This window comes from Manacus candei, unplaced genomic scaffold (genome assembly GCF_025592945.1).
Source record: "Manacus candei isolate 608988 ecotype Guabito, Panama unplaced genomic scaffold, ASM2559294v1 h1tg000056l, whole genome shotgun sequence".
In the NCBI taxonomy this organism is placed as follows: Eukaryota; Metazoa; Chordata; class Aves; order Passeriformes; family Pipridae; genus Manacus; species Manacus candei.
In genome coordinates this window covers 7,799,676-7,814,505 of record NW_026138104.1, presented here as the reverse complement: position 1 = coordinate 7,814,505, position 14,830 = coordinate 7,799,676, and the positions used below count along the sequence as shown (strand labels likewise).

Below are 14,830 nucleotides of genomic sequence, written 5' to 3'. Positions count from 1 at the left end.
GAAAACAACCTTTTCCAAGTGTTCTCACTGCTGTCAATTTTACCTTGACATCCTGGGTTTACATCCAGAGATGCTGGCCATCGGTAGGTTAGGCAGGCGGAAAGACCAGATCCCCCAAAGGTTTCCTCCCATGCTCGCCCTCAGTTCCTGCATTCTCAGAAATTGGCAGCACCACTGTGCATGACAAGAAGAGATGATGGCAAAGTAGTTTGGCTTTAGTGCAACTACTCTGAAGCCTTTAGCATTGATTTGAATGAGAATTCCCAGCAAACAAGACCCTTCTGAATAGGTCTAGGTGAGTCAAGGCTGGCGTCACATTCTCATCTCTCCTTCATCGCCAAAGTAGCAATTAGCCCCTTCCAAGCTACAGTTGAGATCAACTTCTCCGGTCTCTTTGCCAGCAGAGGTTCTTAGCATTTCTTAAAGGGACTCACAATTCCTCACAGCAGTTGTATCCTACCTAATAGCTCCATGTTTGATTTGACAGGCTGTAGTGCAAAGGTCAGCTATTTTCTGCTCTCCTTTCCAGTTCATTTGAAAAGGCAGCCTGATAACTGATGAGCCCTTTAGGTTCTTTGCAGGTAATGTCCTTCTGCAGTCTGGTACTTTTGCATGAACTTGTTTACAATGCAGCTGGTTTCCTCTCTAAGGCTCTGGTAGAGTTTTAGTCCCTCAAATTCTATGCTAAATTTGAAATTTTTAAAAAAATTGGGTTTTTTATTTATATTTATTTAAATGTTCATTTTCTTTCTGGTAGTTTTGCTACCCCTACCCTACACTGCATGTAATCAATACTGCAGTTGCTGACTCCCTGTTTGAACTCTCCATGGGTTCACGTAACACTACTCACACAGAAAAGTTCTCCTATTTTGTTGATACTTTTTCTTACAAAATCACTGTTCAGCTTCTCATTTTTGAGAATATTTGCTTCAGTATCCATGATTTCTAACCATTTACTTTTGTTAGCTTAGCCTCATACTTTTTGGATGTGTTTTTAGTAGTAATGTTTGCATTCTAAAATCAATAATAATGCCACAGCACATAAAAATGTGTGCTAGTATTCATCTTAAGCTGATTTGTTCCCTAGTTGTTCAGTCTGAAAAATGTTTTAGGCCTCTGTATACAGCCATAAAGATCTGACTTGGTAGGGCAGAAAGTTGTTCTGTAGGATCCTCTCATACTCTGTCAAAGCCTTTTGAAAACCAAGGAAATAAGGTTGAGCCTATTCCTTTACAGACTCCTCTACAATTGCTAAGACATATCTTGACCATCAAAAGCACTGAGCATGTTCCTTGTTTTACATACATCCAGTGTCCCTTTGTGTCTCTTACACTGCAGAAACCTCATCATCCCCCCAGGTGCAGTATTCAGCAGGATCACCCTATAGAGCAGTCTAACAGAACTCCAACATTTCCACTATTGAGGAAAAATCTCTTTTTCCCAGGTTTCATCACACAACTCCCTCAGTGTCATTAAACTGGTGCTGTCAGGTGCTGTCAGCTTTTCTGATGGGATTTCACATGTTTTCATCTCCCTTGAGTTTTTCAGCCTCTTGCATTTTGTGTCAATGCCAGGCTCAGGGTTTCCAGCTTTCACTACCAATTGGCATGAGGGGTATTGAGAGTAAAGATTTCTTTTAAGTGATCCGCACATCTGCTTTCCCTTCTGTATTAGCTGGGAATATTTTTTCCCTCTTTTCTCTTTGGCACATTTCCTCCATTTACTCTCCTGTTGAAATGCTTTACTGTTTCCCATTATAGCAGTAGCATCATCTTTATCTATTAAAATTTTCATCTTTTTCTGTCTTTCCCTACAACGCTTTTCACCAGTGGTTTAGCTTCTGCTGCTCCTTCTGTGCCGCCTTCTAAATTTTTTTCATTCTTACCATTTTGGACTTCTCCTTTCTCTTGGCAAAGGGCCACATTTTCTGCCTGTGGTTTTCTCCAGTTACGACTCTTGCAGTTTAATAACATTGCTGCTGAGCTGATCTCAGGGCTGCTGAGTCACTTTTACCTGTGTTTGACAAAGCCTCAAATGAATTTGTCAGCATCAATCTGAGCTTGCTCATAATATCTTTCGGCTGTTCCATCTTGTACTGTTGGCCAATTCTGACTACTTCTTGAAGTCACTAATTTGCCATCATACTTACAGGTTGGCAGTGGTCAGATTGGTCAGTGGTACCAATAGTTTGGAGCAACTGTGTTTTGGATGAACAAGTTGAATTTTGTTTTGCCACATATCAAATGTGAAAGTCTATATGAGTAACTAAAAGCTTTTCAAGGAGAGAGCAAAAGAATGTCTTTCTGATTCAGACTCTTGTGTCCTACCTCACTTCATGGCCTGTGTTGCATTATTAAAGGAAAAGAACAGAGAGTGATCCTTCCCAGTCTATCCTCGCAGTTTCACCAAAACCACTGTGTTTAAACACACTAGAAATAAAGAAATATATATAGAAATATCCTGCATTATTCTTCCAAACCCTGTTTTAATTGCTTTATATTTCAGGATCCAAGGTATTTTTTGCCAGTGAGTGACATGAAGCAAATAAAAGTTATGTAATGCACCTACTTCATTTTTTTAACCATTTGAGAGATCCCTTGAACGCCTTCTAATGATACCTTAAGAGGAGCCATGAATATATGTTCACACATCAATATCACCTTGTTGCACATGACTTTATACCATATTTCCTGTGCTGTCTTTTCCTCTGTCATCTCTTGGTTACCTGTAAGTAGTGTAGCTCACCTAGCTCCTTGAGATCATAATTTTTAAGAGCTTTTGGCAGCAGACCTTGGAAAAAGTTCTCTCATATCCACATGCTCATAATCCACCTTCACAGAGCTATAAATACATTTGTAGGGCATCACATTCTCACAAAAACCCACTTCCCACAGTTATCCACGGACCGGTACTTCTATTTTTTATTACCATTTCTATGTATTTGCAACTGTTTAAGTTGGACCTACTGATCTTTAGTTCTTGTCACCATTATGGGAAGTCTTTATAAGCACAGTTGTCACATTTCCTATCTTCCATTCCTCCTTTACTGCTATTAATACAAGCAGTAGCTTATTTCACAGTAAATAGTTCAGCAGTTTTCTAGAGTTCTTTCAAAAGTCTGAAGAGGATTCTTTAGATGAACCTTAAGAAGTTCTAAAAGAAGAGACTGAAAATTTCAGAGACTTGTAATGGTTCCTCTAAAGAGAATCCTGGCTTTAAGAAGCCAGTCATCTGGCTTGCTATAGGCTTTGCTTATTTATTACCATCCATTTTGTCAAGATCTTTCACTTCTGGAACCACTTTGACTGATATTTACCAGATTTCCCTGTATCTCGTTACTATTACAGCCTAGGTTGGTAATAAAGGTCATGTAAAAATGGAAGCTGTATCATCACATTTTTTCAATAACAGTTTGGCAGTAATTGTTCAAAACATTTCCATTCTCATCACCACACTCTTTGGAGCAGTACATCTTTTACCAGGCTGATCTTTCAGTAACTGGCTTGGACCTAGCATATGTTCCACACTATTGATGATACCAGGTCAATGGCAATTTTCCATTGTAATTACTGCTTGGTCATAAGATGTGCAAACAGTATGATCTGAATAGTTGAGGTATTTCTTCACTTGTCTAAAATGCTTATGGTCTGCATCTGCAATTACTGATATATTGATTTTTTGGAGAGAAATGTTGTCACTTCCATCATGATCTAAAAGATGCCTATGGGTTTTTATCATTCTTTTTCTGAATTATTATACTCACAATAGCATGGTCAAGGTGCCTGGGGTGTTTCTTTCCAAGGTGCTTTCCATTGGCAGACCTTAACTTTTCAGGACCCTAGCTTTTTGAAATTAGTAATTACCAGAACCCTCCATGAAGTACAAGCATTGAGAAGTCTTTTGCAGTCACTTTTACTGAAGAGGTAACCTGATCTCATTTACCTTCTGATTTTACTGATCAACAACTGTACCAAAATGCCACATACCTGCTTCTTCACTCTTTCAGCCCTGGGGCCCTAATCTAACATTTTTTGTTCTCAACCCCCTTCTTTTGCTCTTTTCAACACTTTGAAGTTTGTTTCTTGATATTGTAACAGTAAACAGTTCTTTCTGTTAAAATGTTGTATTGAAAACTACTTTTTTGTAACTATTTGAATATTGTACTGCTACATGTGGGAGAGAATTCAAAAAAAATGCTCTTTTCTGACACCCACACAGCACAATGGAAATGAGCAGTTTAACACAGCAACTTTAATCACAGACACATATACTAAACTAATTGTGGTTTGCTTCACTAACAGTTGGAAATTCTCAAAAAGGCAGATATTTTGAACATATTTCAATATGTGTTCTTTCATTTTCATGACTTTCCCCCCTTGGCAGAGAGTACATAGTCAGCTACTAGGGTTTTTTCCTTCACTCCAAATTTCTGTCATTTCCCAATGTAACCAGCAGTTTTCTTAAGCAAATACTCATTGTTCTCAGTATGTTTGTCCTCCATAGAGCGTCCCATTTCATGGTAAACATATGAGATTATTTTCTTCTTGAAATCATGCTGTACCAACAAGATAAAGAACATTAAAGGAATATCAAAGTAAAACTCAGTTGAATACATGGAAAGCAGTGGAAAATCTATTTATCGGTTTCTATTCCTTGAAAACATCAATCATAATGGAAGGGTTTGTTAATCACCATACTATTTTTTTGGCTCATATTTCCTTCCCTTTTCCTTGTGAGATACACATCTAGAAAAAAGTCAACTCTCTTCTATGGTAGTAAAATTGTAATTAAATACATCTCTGGCCAATTGAATGAATTGCAATATCTGAAAGGCATCACTTTTCATTCTGGGAAAAAGAATGCTTTGGTTTATGTCTGGTTTCACTCATTCAGATGTCATGATTTCTAATGGTAAAAGGCAAGCTGGAAAAAAAAGTAAGGTCAAACCTTTTCATAACGACTGAAAAGCTCTTTATAAACAAGGAAAGATGTGTATATGCTTTCGCATTGCTTTGGTATTAAAGATTTAGATCCCATCTGGTTCTTTACTCATAGACTACTTTGGAGAATTGATTAATCATCACAAAAGTAAAAATGCGCCTTTCGTTACTAGCAGGTTTTGTGAAACACAAGATTTCTCCAGTATGTTTAATAAAGATATATCTTTCTTCTTACAGTAGCAGATATGTATATCACAACATAAGCAATGTACAGGTGCAAGAGTGTATGCAATTTTATTCATGTCTGATCTCAAGCTACTTGTGAGAAAAGAGACATTTCTTATTAAACAATATTTTAATGTGTAAAAAAAAATCAAGCCAAACTCGCTTCTTTCATGATGTTGTTTATGACATTAAGGGAGTACCCTTATCAGACTAAAACCTCACAAAATCCGGACAAAGTTCTTCTGCTAAGTTAATGTTAGGCAACTAAAGAGATGCCTACAACAAATTTTCATAATGAAAAATTTTATAAATACAATTAAGTCTGTAATTTGAATGATTTTATGCAATATCATTAAATACAAAGACTCTTTCAGAAACAGAAGAGGAAAAAAAAATGTTATTGCTCGTTCCATGATTTCCTGCCAGGATATTAAAGTCTTTCAAAATGAGCCACGCATTTGTAACACAGACACTGCAGGATTAGGAAGATTGTGGGATCAAGTGTTCCAAAAACCAAAATGGAAATGCTTATCTAGCTACAGAGAGTGGATGAGGCTCTTAATTTCAACAATGTAGCATACTGTGTGCACACCTACATCTCCCAAATGTAAGTAATGAATATATGCCATCTTCAATTAATTTCTTTTTATTAAATTTGAAGTTTTAGAGAATATTCTGCATTTACTGAGGCAACAGTGAGATTCCAAGAGATCTTACAAGATTTTCAGTGAGGTAAAAGCAGAAGGTTCATTAGGTTAGTACATAAACGCTGCATCAGAAATTTAAAAATACTCTTGAATATGCTCTTGCTTTAGTGAAAAAGTAATAATCTTTAACCACAGAATCAAGTTTAAACTCTCTAGGAGCTACCTGGAAGTATTTCTCTTTCATATAATTATTTTCAAACTAGTCTCTCAAATATATTGAAAACAAACATCATTCCCAATAGTGGTAAAACAGAGACTTTCAAGATCCCGAGATTCTAAAAGCCCTATGTTCCCTCAGGTACCTGCAAAATTGGCCTGATTTTCCAGAATTACTTTGAACATAATAGGTTTCCTTGATTTTTGCTGAACACCTACAAATGTAAGAGTATTTCATTGGAAGACACAAATTGCTCAACTTTTCTTTTTCCAAAACTACATAAACAATTGAGGAAAACATCCCTATTTGGAAATCCCACCCTCCCCTTGACCTGAGCTCCTTACCCGATAAACTGACTCTCAAAAGGAGAAGCTATACACCTAAGATAAATGAGTCTGTACCACACAGTGAGGAATATCAAAGCAAAACAAGTCAGTTTACCTTTGCCTTGCGAAAATGGTAGACTACCAGCATGCTTATGAAGTCCAGCAGCATACAGAGCGTTTGGAATGAGATGATAGCCAGCCGCAAATACTTGTCCTCCTGTGCATAGCAGGGAGTATCGTCTGTACAGTAGGAACATCCTTCTCTGCAGGGCAGGCAGGTGTAGACTTCCTCCGACAATTCACCAACTGAAAAGCGATTTTCTGCATCTTTTCCTGAAAGTATCAGAAGGGCAAGGGGAGACACCTTTAGTTGTACAGGATGGGGAGTTCATCCAGACAGAAGCAAGTCATTACTCTGCTGGGCTCCCTTTCCCTCCCGGTTGGTCTCTCTAATTAGGTTACAAAATAGCTTGACCAGTGTTGCTTTTCTCACTTCAGTCTCCTTTGTAACATTCAGAAAATGCAGACCAAATTAGATATGAAGGAAAGTGAGCTTGTTAAACATCAAATGCTTCCCTGTTATATTTAAAGTTGGCTAAATCTGCACGGTAAATTCTATGAAGGAGAATTCTGAATGGGGACAAAAAGTATATGAAAGATTTGAGAATAAGGAAAGGATTTCACACAGACACATGAAGAGCAGACCCATTAACTACCTAATGTTCATAGTACAAGCTCTGATCCTATTTCAGATTGTTCCTCAATTTCATAAAGATGCTATCTAGTGAATTAATGAGCTTCAAATTAGATAAAACTCTTCTTAATTAACATTTGTTCAGCATGTTGTTGCATGATTGCACTACTCTGTGCCCAAAGCAAAACCAGTCCACTTACACTAAGTATAATTTTCCATTGTTCACACAAGCACATCAGGAAATCTGGAAAACCTACTGGCAAAAATTAATATTTTGTCTATGAAAATCAGTGATTCTTGAGCTGACATCTCATCCATCAAAATGAACCCATCAACAGTGCACATAGAAGGATTCCAACTTTTTCTGATCTGTGAATACTTTCCTGTAAACCCCTCTAAGGCTTCTTACCCTATAGGCAATTAATGGAGTAAAAAGGTGAAAAGGGGCAAAGAAAGAATATTATTAAATAAGATGGAAAACTGAATTTACTGAAAATGCTTACTATAGGCAAGATAGCCTTAGGACCTCAAAGAAACAAGAGAATGTGGCTGAAGTCAAATCAAAGGTGTGTTAAAATGTGTGATAACTCCTCTCACTTTACACAAGACTAGAGAATTGCTCCAATTTCTTTGATCAAAAATTTCCTCTGTCACTGACAACAGTAAATCATCCATTGTTTAGTCTTAATTCAAGAGACATCTTATTCCACCGATGTTGCACGTGCATATGGGCTTATGGAACTCTTCTCAGACTTTTAGCTTGAAACATTTTAAACAGAAGGTTATCTCCAAGGGCAATTACTTATTGCCTTCTCAAATCTATGTACAAATGTGCATGAGCTCACATCTGCTGACGTCAAAGCCTGGGAAAGGGACAAAGAGGTCCTATACCCAGGCCTGTTTATTTGGCATGCCATTCCAACCTGTGCTCCTCGCCCTGTGCTCCTCGCCCTCAGTGCAGGGTGCTTTGCTCCCACATCCCCAGTGGGAAGAGAACAGAATGGTATTTCTCATGAAGACTGTGAGTTTCTCTTTGGAGTGTTATTCTAGACAAAGATGTTGGAAACCTGAATAGAGCAGAGTAGTGCTGACTCACGCTGATAGTCAGATTTTCTTAGATACAAGCAGACAGCAAGAAGAGATTTTGTGCCTTTTTGACCCAGACTGTGGGAGGCAGGAATGGAAATGTTGGAAAATAACCACGCTTGGGCATGACAAAAAGGTGGAGAACCTCTAAGGAATACTATCTTGAAGGTATCATAGGATTGGAAATCCTCTTCAGAGCAAACAGCCATGGGCCTCAGCACATTATCGTTCCAAGAGCTTTACCAGAAACCACCATCTAACATTACAACCCTGTTTCCTTAATTACAGCTAGAGCAACGGACCCACACTGTATTCTGGCAGAGAACAGAAGTTACAGTCTCCCACCTCCCATCTCCATATCCAAATCAAGAGTGCATTACCTACTGTCCAAGTTTTCCTTTGTTTCCTCAACAGTTGTACTTGTCAACCTGTCTTTCCACCACACACCTGTTACTTTATTGTTTCTTAAAGAGTTGCCCTTCAATTAGCCCATCTCCAAAAAGATTATTTAATCTCTTTAAAATCTCACATTCCTGAGCCACGTGAGCCATTCGTTAATATATTTTATGGTGTCAACTGAATAAATTATCTGCAGCATAAAAACATACACACTGGAAAAACAAAATTTAAAACCTATAGCTATGAGACTACTAGTCACAAATATTATATGAATATGTCTTGATAATTTTGCATGGTCCTAAACTTGATACACTTACTTTATTTCTGAAGTGTTCAACCTTGAAAGTCATTGCAAATACATTATAATCCATTTTATCAAGGATTTTCTTATCTGAATCACGCGTGGGAGTTTCTTCATGTGTATATGAATATATACAGCGATAACAGCCAATAAACAGTTGCATGTTGCAATAAATATCCCACAGATATGACTTCATAACACAACAGCAAGCCCTCATTTAGCTTTGTCTGGTGTCATGTTGTCTGTTGTACACAAAGGAAGATCATCAATACAAATCTTCACTGTCTGCACTGCCAGATATAAATGATTTTTCTGTGAAGATTTTTTGACTTGGAAACAATTCATTGTTTTATAGGTAATATAAGAAAGATTAAAAAAATTTGATTTAGCTGAGGTTTTCCACAATGTGATGAGGAACTATTTATTAACAACCCCCATATTTTTAGTTTTTTTCCTCCTTGACAAAAAGAAATAACATTTTTCAGACCCTCTAAAAGAAGTTCTTGGGAAAGACTGTCCATTTTATTTACCACTGACTGGAAGTTTGTTTGCCCAATCACACCCTCGTCCTGACTGTATGACTCAGGGCACTGAACATTTCTGCCCTTTATTTCTGGTCCTGTCCACTCACCAAAGTCAATGGAACATCAATTCAAACCACAGACAGTCCCAGCCAAGCATGACGTTACTGCCTCTGACAGTATTGCTTAGAGATTTCATCGTGCCTTCTCCTGTCTCAGCAGTTCTTTGGGATTACATATCTCCTCCAGTGAAGAAAATCAGTTTTTCTTCCTCAAAAGATGACAAAAGATTCTGGACACTTGTAAGGTAGATGGACAAGAAGTCAGTTCTGTTCTACATAAGGCTGCAGAGTTTTTAGCATGGACACAAATGAGACAGAAGTTATACTGTGCTGCAGGGAGTTAAAACTGAGAATGAGGAAGGTGTAAAAAAGTACCATTCTAAAGGAAAAAAAGAACAGAAAAAATTGCAGTAACCAAAAAATAAAAAGCATAAAAAGGAAGAAGAAAAGAACAAAGAATTGATGAAAAGTAGGAATAGGGACACAAACTAATACAAAGTACAATACAATAAAACAATAAGCTTAAATGCTTCAGCTATATCCACTCTACAATATTTTTCCCTAGTTCTTCCCTCTTCTATCCCAGCTTATTTTTCTGCTGGATTGGCCCATCTGCTTTTGAAATGGTCTCCTGAGGGCAACTCTTCATCAGCTTCAGTTCTCCTAAGGACACTTTGCCACGCAAGGGATGCCTCAGCAGCTGCAATATTGCCAGCTGAGATCTTCCTGCAAACTAAGAATGGCACCACAGATTGCCAAGATCCAGGGCAGGAATTGCTACTGTCCCAAACCAAATCATCTCACACTCCAGTCAGAACTCAGCAGATGAACACAGAGAGCACAGTGCATGCTGAGCACTGAGCAGAACAAAAGACTGATTCTGCTCCTTTTCTGTAATAGTGTAAATGAGGAACAACTCTCGTTGCTTCAGCGATGCTGCAGGAACCCAGTGGGTTAACTGGACCTGCTAGCATCAAAACCTCGTAATCTGCCATGGCCATAAGCCTCAGCCTAGAAAGGGATCGCTGAAGTCAGTACCAACCTCCATATGTGCTAAGATCTGCACGTGTGAGTTCTGCTGAAGAACCAAAGCCAAAGGGCAGGTGTAAAAAATGGGAATTCCAGTTGAACTGAAAACCCCTCTTGGAACTTTTTATGTGATCATAGCAGTGTTAGAGACAGCACAGTCCTGTATTCAGACAAAAGGGCCACCTCTGGGGCAAGCACCTTTTTGCACAAGGCAGGTTCCACATCCAAACAACAAGAGCTAAGCAGAACTTCTACAATATATGGACGACGCATTGCTAAAGAGAGAACTTTTAGGTTGAACAAAGCACCTTGGTTCTGCTTAGGATTTTCCAATGCAAACCTGATTATCCCACGAGGCAGAGAACAGAACTGCTTTGGAGAAGGGTGTTCCAGAAATGTTAAAATGTAAGTAGTCATCAGTTAGTCTATTCTACCTATACTAATAGTGCTACCTAAAAATGAGCCATTAGGAGAAAGTGCATAGTCATGTACTCAAGTACTTACAGGTTAATACAACCTGCACACATGAAATATGTTTTTTTTCTAAAATCAATTTCCAACCTCAAAAGACCTCGGGAATTTTTCAACAACTTTGTGCCCCACTGGTACCCAGGGTCCTCACTGACACATGCAGAAAAAATAGAAAGGTTTTACATATTTTTGGCAGTTTCAGTTCTGAAGAACTGATGCAGACATGGGAGGGAAATGTCCTCCTACCTGGCTTCTTATTCAGTTAGAGAACAGCCTAAATTCCAGCTGTGTCCCTGTCCCAAACATTCTTTGGGAACCTGCAACACGTGCAAATTCCCTGGGAGCAGCAACATTGCACTGCTTTAAGACAGAAAAGCAACTGATCTGCAGAATCTTTCCTACATGGGACACTGTTTATGCCACATTGCATCCTGGCGCTCAGGGCAACAGCTGAGTTTGCAGAGAGGCAGAAAAGCAATCTTATAAGCCTTCCTACCAATAAACTGTGTAGTGCTCAACATCCCTGAAAAGCCACTTAATACAGGCATCTTTCAGGCTCAAACTGAAACATTAATCTGGACCTAAAGCAAAACCTTTCCCCCGCTTAGAAGTCAGACACTTCAGACACTTGTGCAGCTGTAGTTAACCATATTTTGCTGTGAAGTAGAATCCCAGTATCATTGATAAATGCTCCCATTTCAAGACACAACACACTCAATCTAATTTTTAAATCCAGAAAAGTATAAAACTGGTCATTTTTTCTACCTATCTTCTTTCTTGTATCTCAAGACCTGCAAATCTTTGTTGCCTCCTTATTTTATTCCACTAGGAATACTTTCTAAATGATTAACATTTCTATTCAGTTTCATCTCTTTTATCATCAGATTTCATCAACCTATCTCCACAGAGATCTTCAGGTCAGACAGTTTCTGTCAAAACTGCTTGCAGGATTTGTGTCTAGAATTCCTATGTCATCATCGTTTTGAAGCACCAAATACATACTACAGCCATTTTAACCATGGAATTTTTTTTCCTCTTTTCTTTTTACAGAATGCAGCTGTTTGACAGGGCCAACTTTCCTTTGAACCACAGTTTTTTCTCATTACTCAGTCATTTCCAGTCTCACTGGAAAATCATCTGTAAAACTTGGTAGATGGAGCTGCATCTGGATGAATTAAAGCAGTTCTTTATTACTATTTCAAAACTCACAGATACAAAGGCTCAACTCAAACTGGCCCCAAATCATGTAATTGCACACCCTAAAATATCAACATATGCAAACACTTTCTTGAGACAAATTTCACTCTGTTAGGAGCTAAATATCCTTTCTCAGGTAGGTATATAGGCTCTTCCTTCTAAAGTAAATGAAGAAAAAAGGTTACTTGTCTGAGGTATTACTTTTCCCATCTAAAGACAAATTACCCTCCAGGGGAGCCATGTTCTTCATGCTGACTGCAGTTCAAACCTAGGTGACTAATACATAGCGAGCCTATACATGATATAAAATTAAGCTCATCCCTGATGATCAATGCTGTTGTGATCCCTAGGCAAATTATTTTCGTGTGTTCTCTGGCATTTGGTATGACAAAAATCTAAGAATTATTTTTTTTTAATACGCTCACTCAAGGAGTTAAATCCCAATTCCACCAGAACTCACTGCACTGCAGGAGGAACCAAACATCCTCCTTACTTCACACAGCCCAGAGAAACAGCACTATCACAAGGCTGCCATCTGTGATACTTTACAATATGAAAAGAGAAGGGGAAACAAACACTCACGGGGTAAACTGTTGAACAAACTGTGCTATTTAGGCTACAAATACATACAGGAGACATGGTATCTCTCACAGATATATATGTGCACGGTTAAGTGTTGAATAGTACTAGAGGTATTTCTATAGCTATTTACAGACAAGGCAGGAGATAATACACACAGTCTCGGATCAAGTTTGGTGAAAGTTATTCATTGCCATTCCCTGGGCATCTCATACAAACTGCTCTCACAGAGCAGAGCTGATGACATGAACCTCTGGCTAAAGAATAGTGCAAAGAAGCTGGGGATGGTATTTAACTGAAAGCAGGAGGCAGAGAAGGATGCCCTCTTACACTTTCAAGCAGCAGCTTTGCACCTATGACTGCAGCATGAGCTCTACTAGTACAACTACAACAATTACAGCATAAAATCTGTCCAGAGATTTGGTCATATGATAAAAGTACAGACATCAAATTTGGGCATGCAGTTTATCTGTTTTCCCTGCTGAGAATCAACCAAGTTCTGTTTCCCCTGCTGTGGACAACTCAGTCCATACAATGTGTGTCCTGGGCACGTGGATGCTGTTTGTCATCCATATCATACAGCCAAACAGACTTCCAGGCCTGAACCATCTCTATTACCTCATCGGCATCTCCCTTTGAATTCTCCTTTGCAAATGAAGTAAAATAAAAACAATTAAAGCCCACACAAAGCCAGAGGCTAGGGCATTGTCATTTCCTCTGGCCAAAGTGAAAATGAGTAGGTTAATTTCCAGAATACTTCTGCTTGAGCACAGGTGCCAGAAATCTCTATTTCCCCTTAGCACAACTTCTTTTCATGTTTTTAAATTTATTTACAAATCAAATATTCTTCAAGTGGGTATGTTTTACAGGATCCTCAAGAGTATTGTGAATGACAAACCAAAGGGCTAGAACTCCTTAAGTGATTATATAATCCGAGAGTTGCAAACCACTGGGATTTTACTGTATAACCCAGACAAGGATAAAAAGGAGCCCTGCATTATTAATGCTAGATCTGTTTTCTTTTTTTTTTTTTTTTTTAGCTCAAGCAAAGGCACTTACTCTGAAAGCTGTTCACTGAGAAGATGTTGGGATGATAGAATCCAGCTTTGCAAATACATTTGTAGGCTCCAAGCACAAATCCAAGGCCTTTAATTGGCATGCACTGTGAGAAAGGAAAAAAAGAAAAGTCATGCAGATGATCATACAACTGTATACTCAGATGTACATTCAGGCATAAAAACATTACAAGATATTGTGCACAGACTTCTAAGAACAAATAGGCACTCCTTGCAGACTGACAGTATTTTCTCAGTGGCTTTTCCTGTAGTCATATATCACTCCAGCTTTTTTCCCTTGTCGTTCATCACCAACAAACAGCAAAGACAGCTATAATCAAGCCTGTTCCACTGGTGAACTGACCAAGTGCCAAATTTGACTCTTGCACATTTGCTCTAGGCAGGACATCCAATGGCTGTGTTTTTCCCTGAAGAGTTTCCAGCACTTTTTCCCAGCACAGCAGGTGGAGACAGCTGGAGCTCACACTACATGAGTAAGAACATGGACACCCACAGCCAAGCCACCAACCTTCTGCCAGCAGCACATGCCGGTGCCCCCGCCACAATGGCAAGCACAGCAGAGTGGGGATAACCCAGTTAAAACACAAACAACTGGTTAGAGAAAATGGCTGCAGACATACATCTAACATTGGTGAAAGAGAGAAAACCTATGTCAACAGGAGCCTTATACTTTTAAACTCTCTTGTCCCTTTTGGAGGAAGCAACACGTGAATTTGTTTAAATGCAGCTTCACTCTTGCTTACTTCTGACATCAGGTCAACCATAGCAAATTTTTTACCATGACAGAACATCTAGTGTTAGACCATTTCTGTACCTCAAACAGTCTCTGCCTAGTACAGAGGAAAGAAACAGTACAGCAACATAAAGGTAGAAACACTGGTAAAATTATGTTTCCCAGTACAGTTTATTTCACTTCATCACATTGAAGCAGACTTCTACACTAAATGCCTTTCCCATCAGTATAGGTGTACTTATAGCATAGGTGTACCTATACCAACACACCTCCATGAATAAGAACTAGACACCAGCAGTTCCTCAGTGACCAACTGAATGATTTAAT

General features: G+C 38.6%; 1 protein-coding gene across 2 annotated transcripts in view; it reads right to left on the bottom strand.

The window, feature by feature from the left end:
- The window catches only part of GPR158 (G protein-coupled receptor 158), a 184,048-nt gene that overhangs the window by 90,780 nt on the left and 78,438 nt on the right, over positions 1-14,830 (bottom strand). For both annotated transcript variants that reach the window (XM_051802307.1, XM_051802308.1), the window contains exons 3-4: positions 13,754-13,856; positions 6,471-6,688 (exon numbers count right to left, since the gene is read on the bottom strand). In XM_051802307.1, the coding sequence (XP_051658267.1) occupies positions 6,471-6,688; positions 13,754-13,856 (321 nt within the window). The remainder of the gene's footprint in view (positions 1-6,470; positions 6,689-13,753; positions 13,857-14,830) is intronic.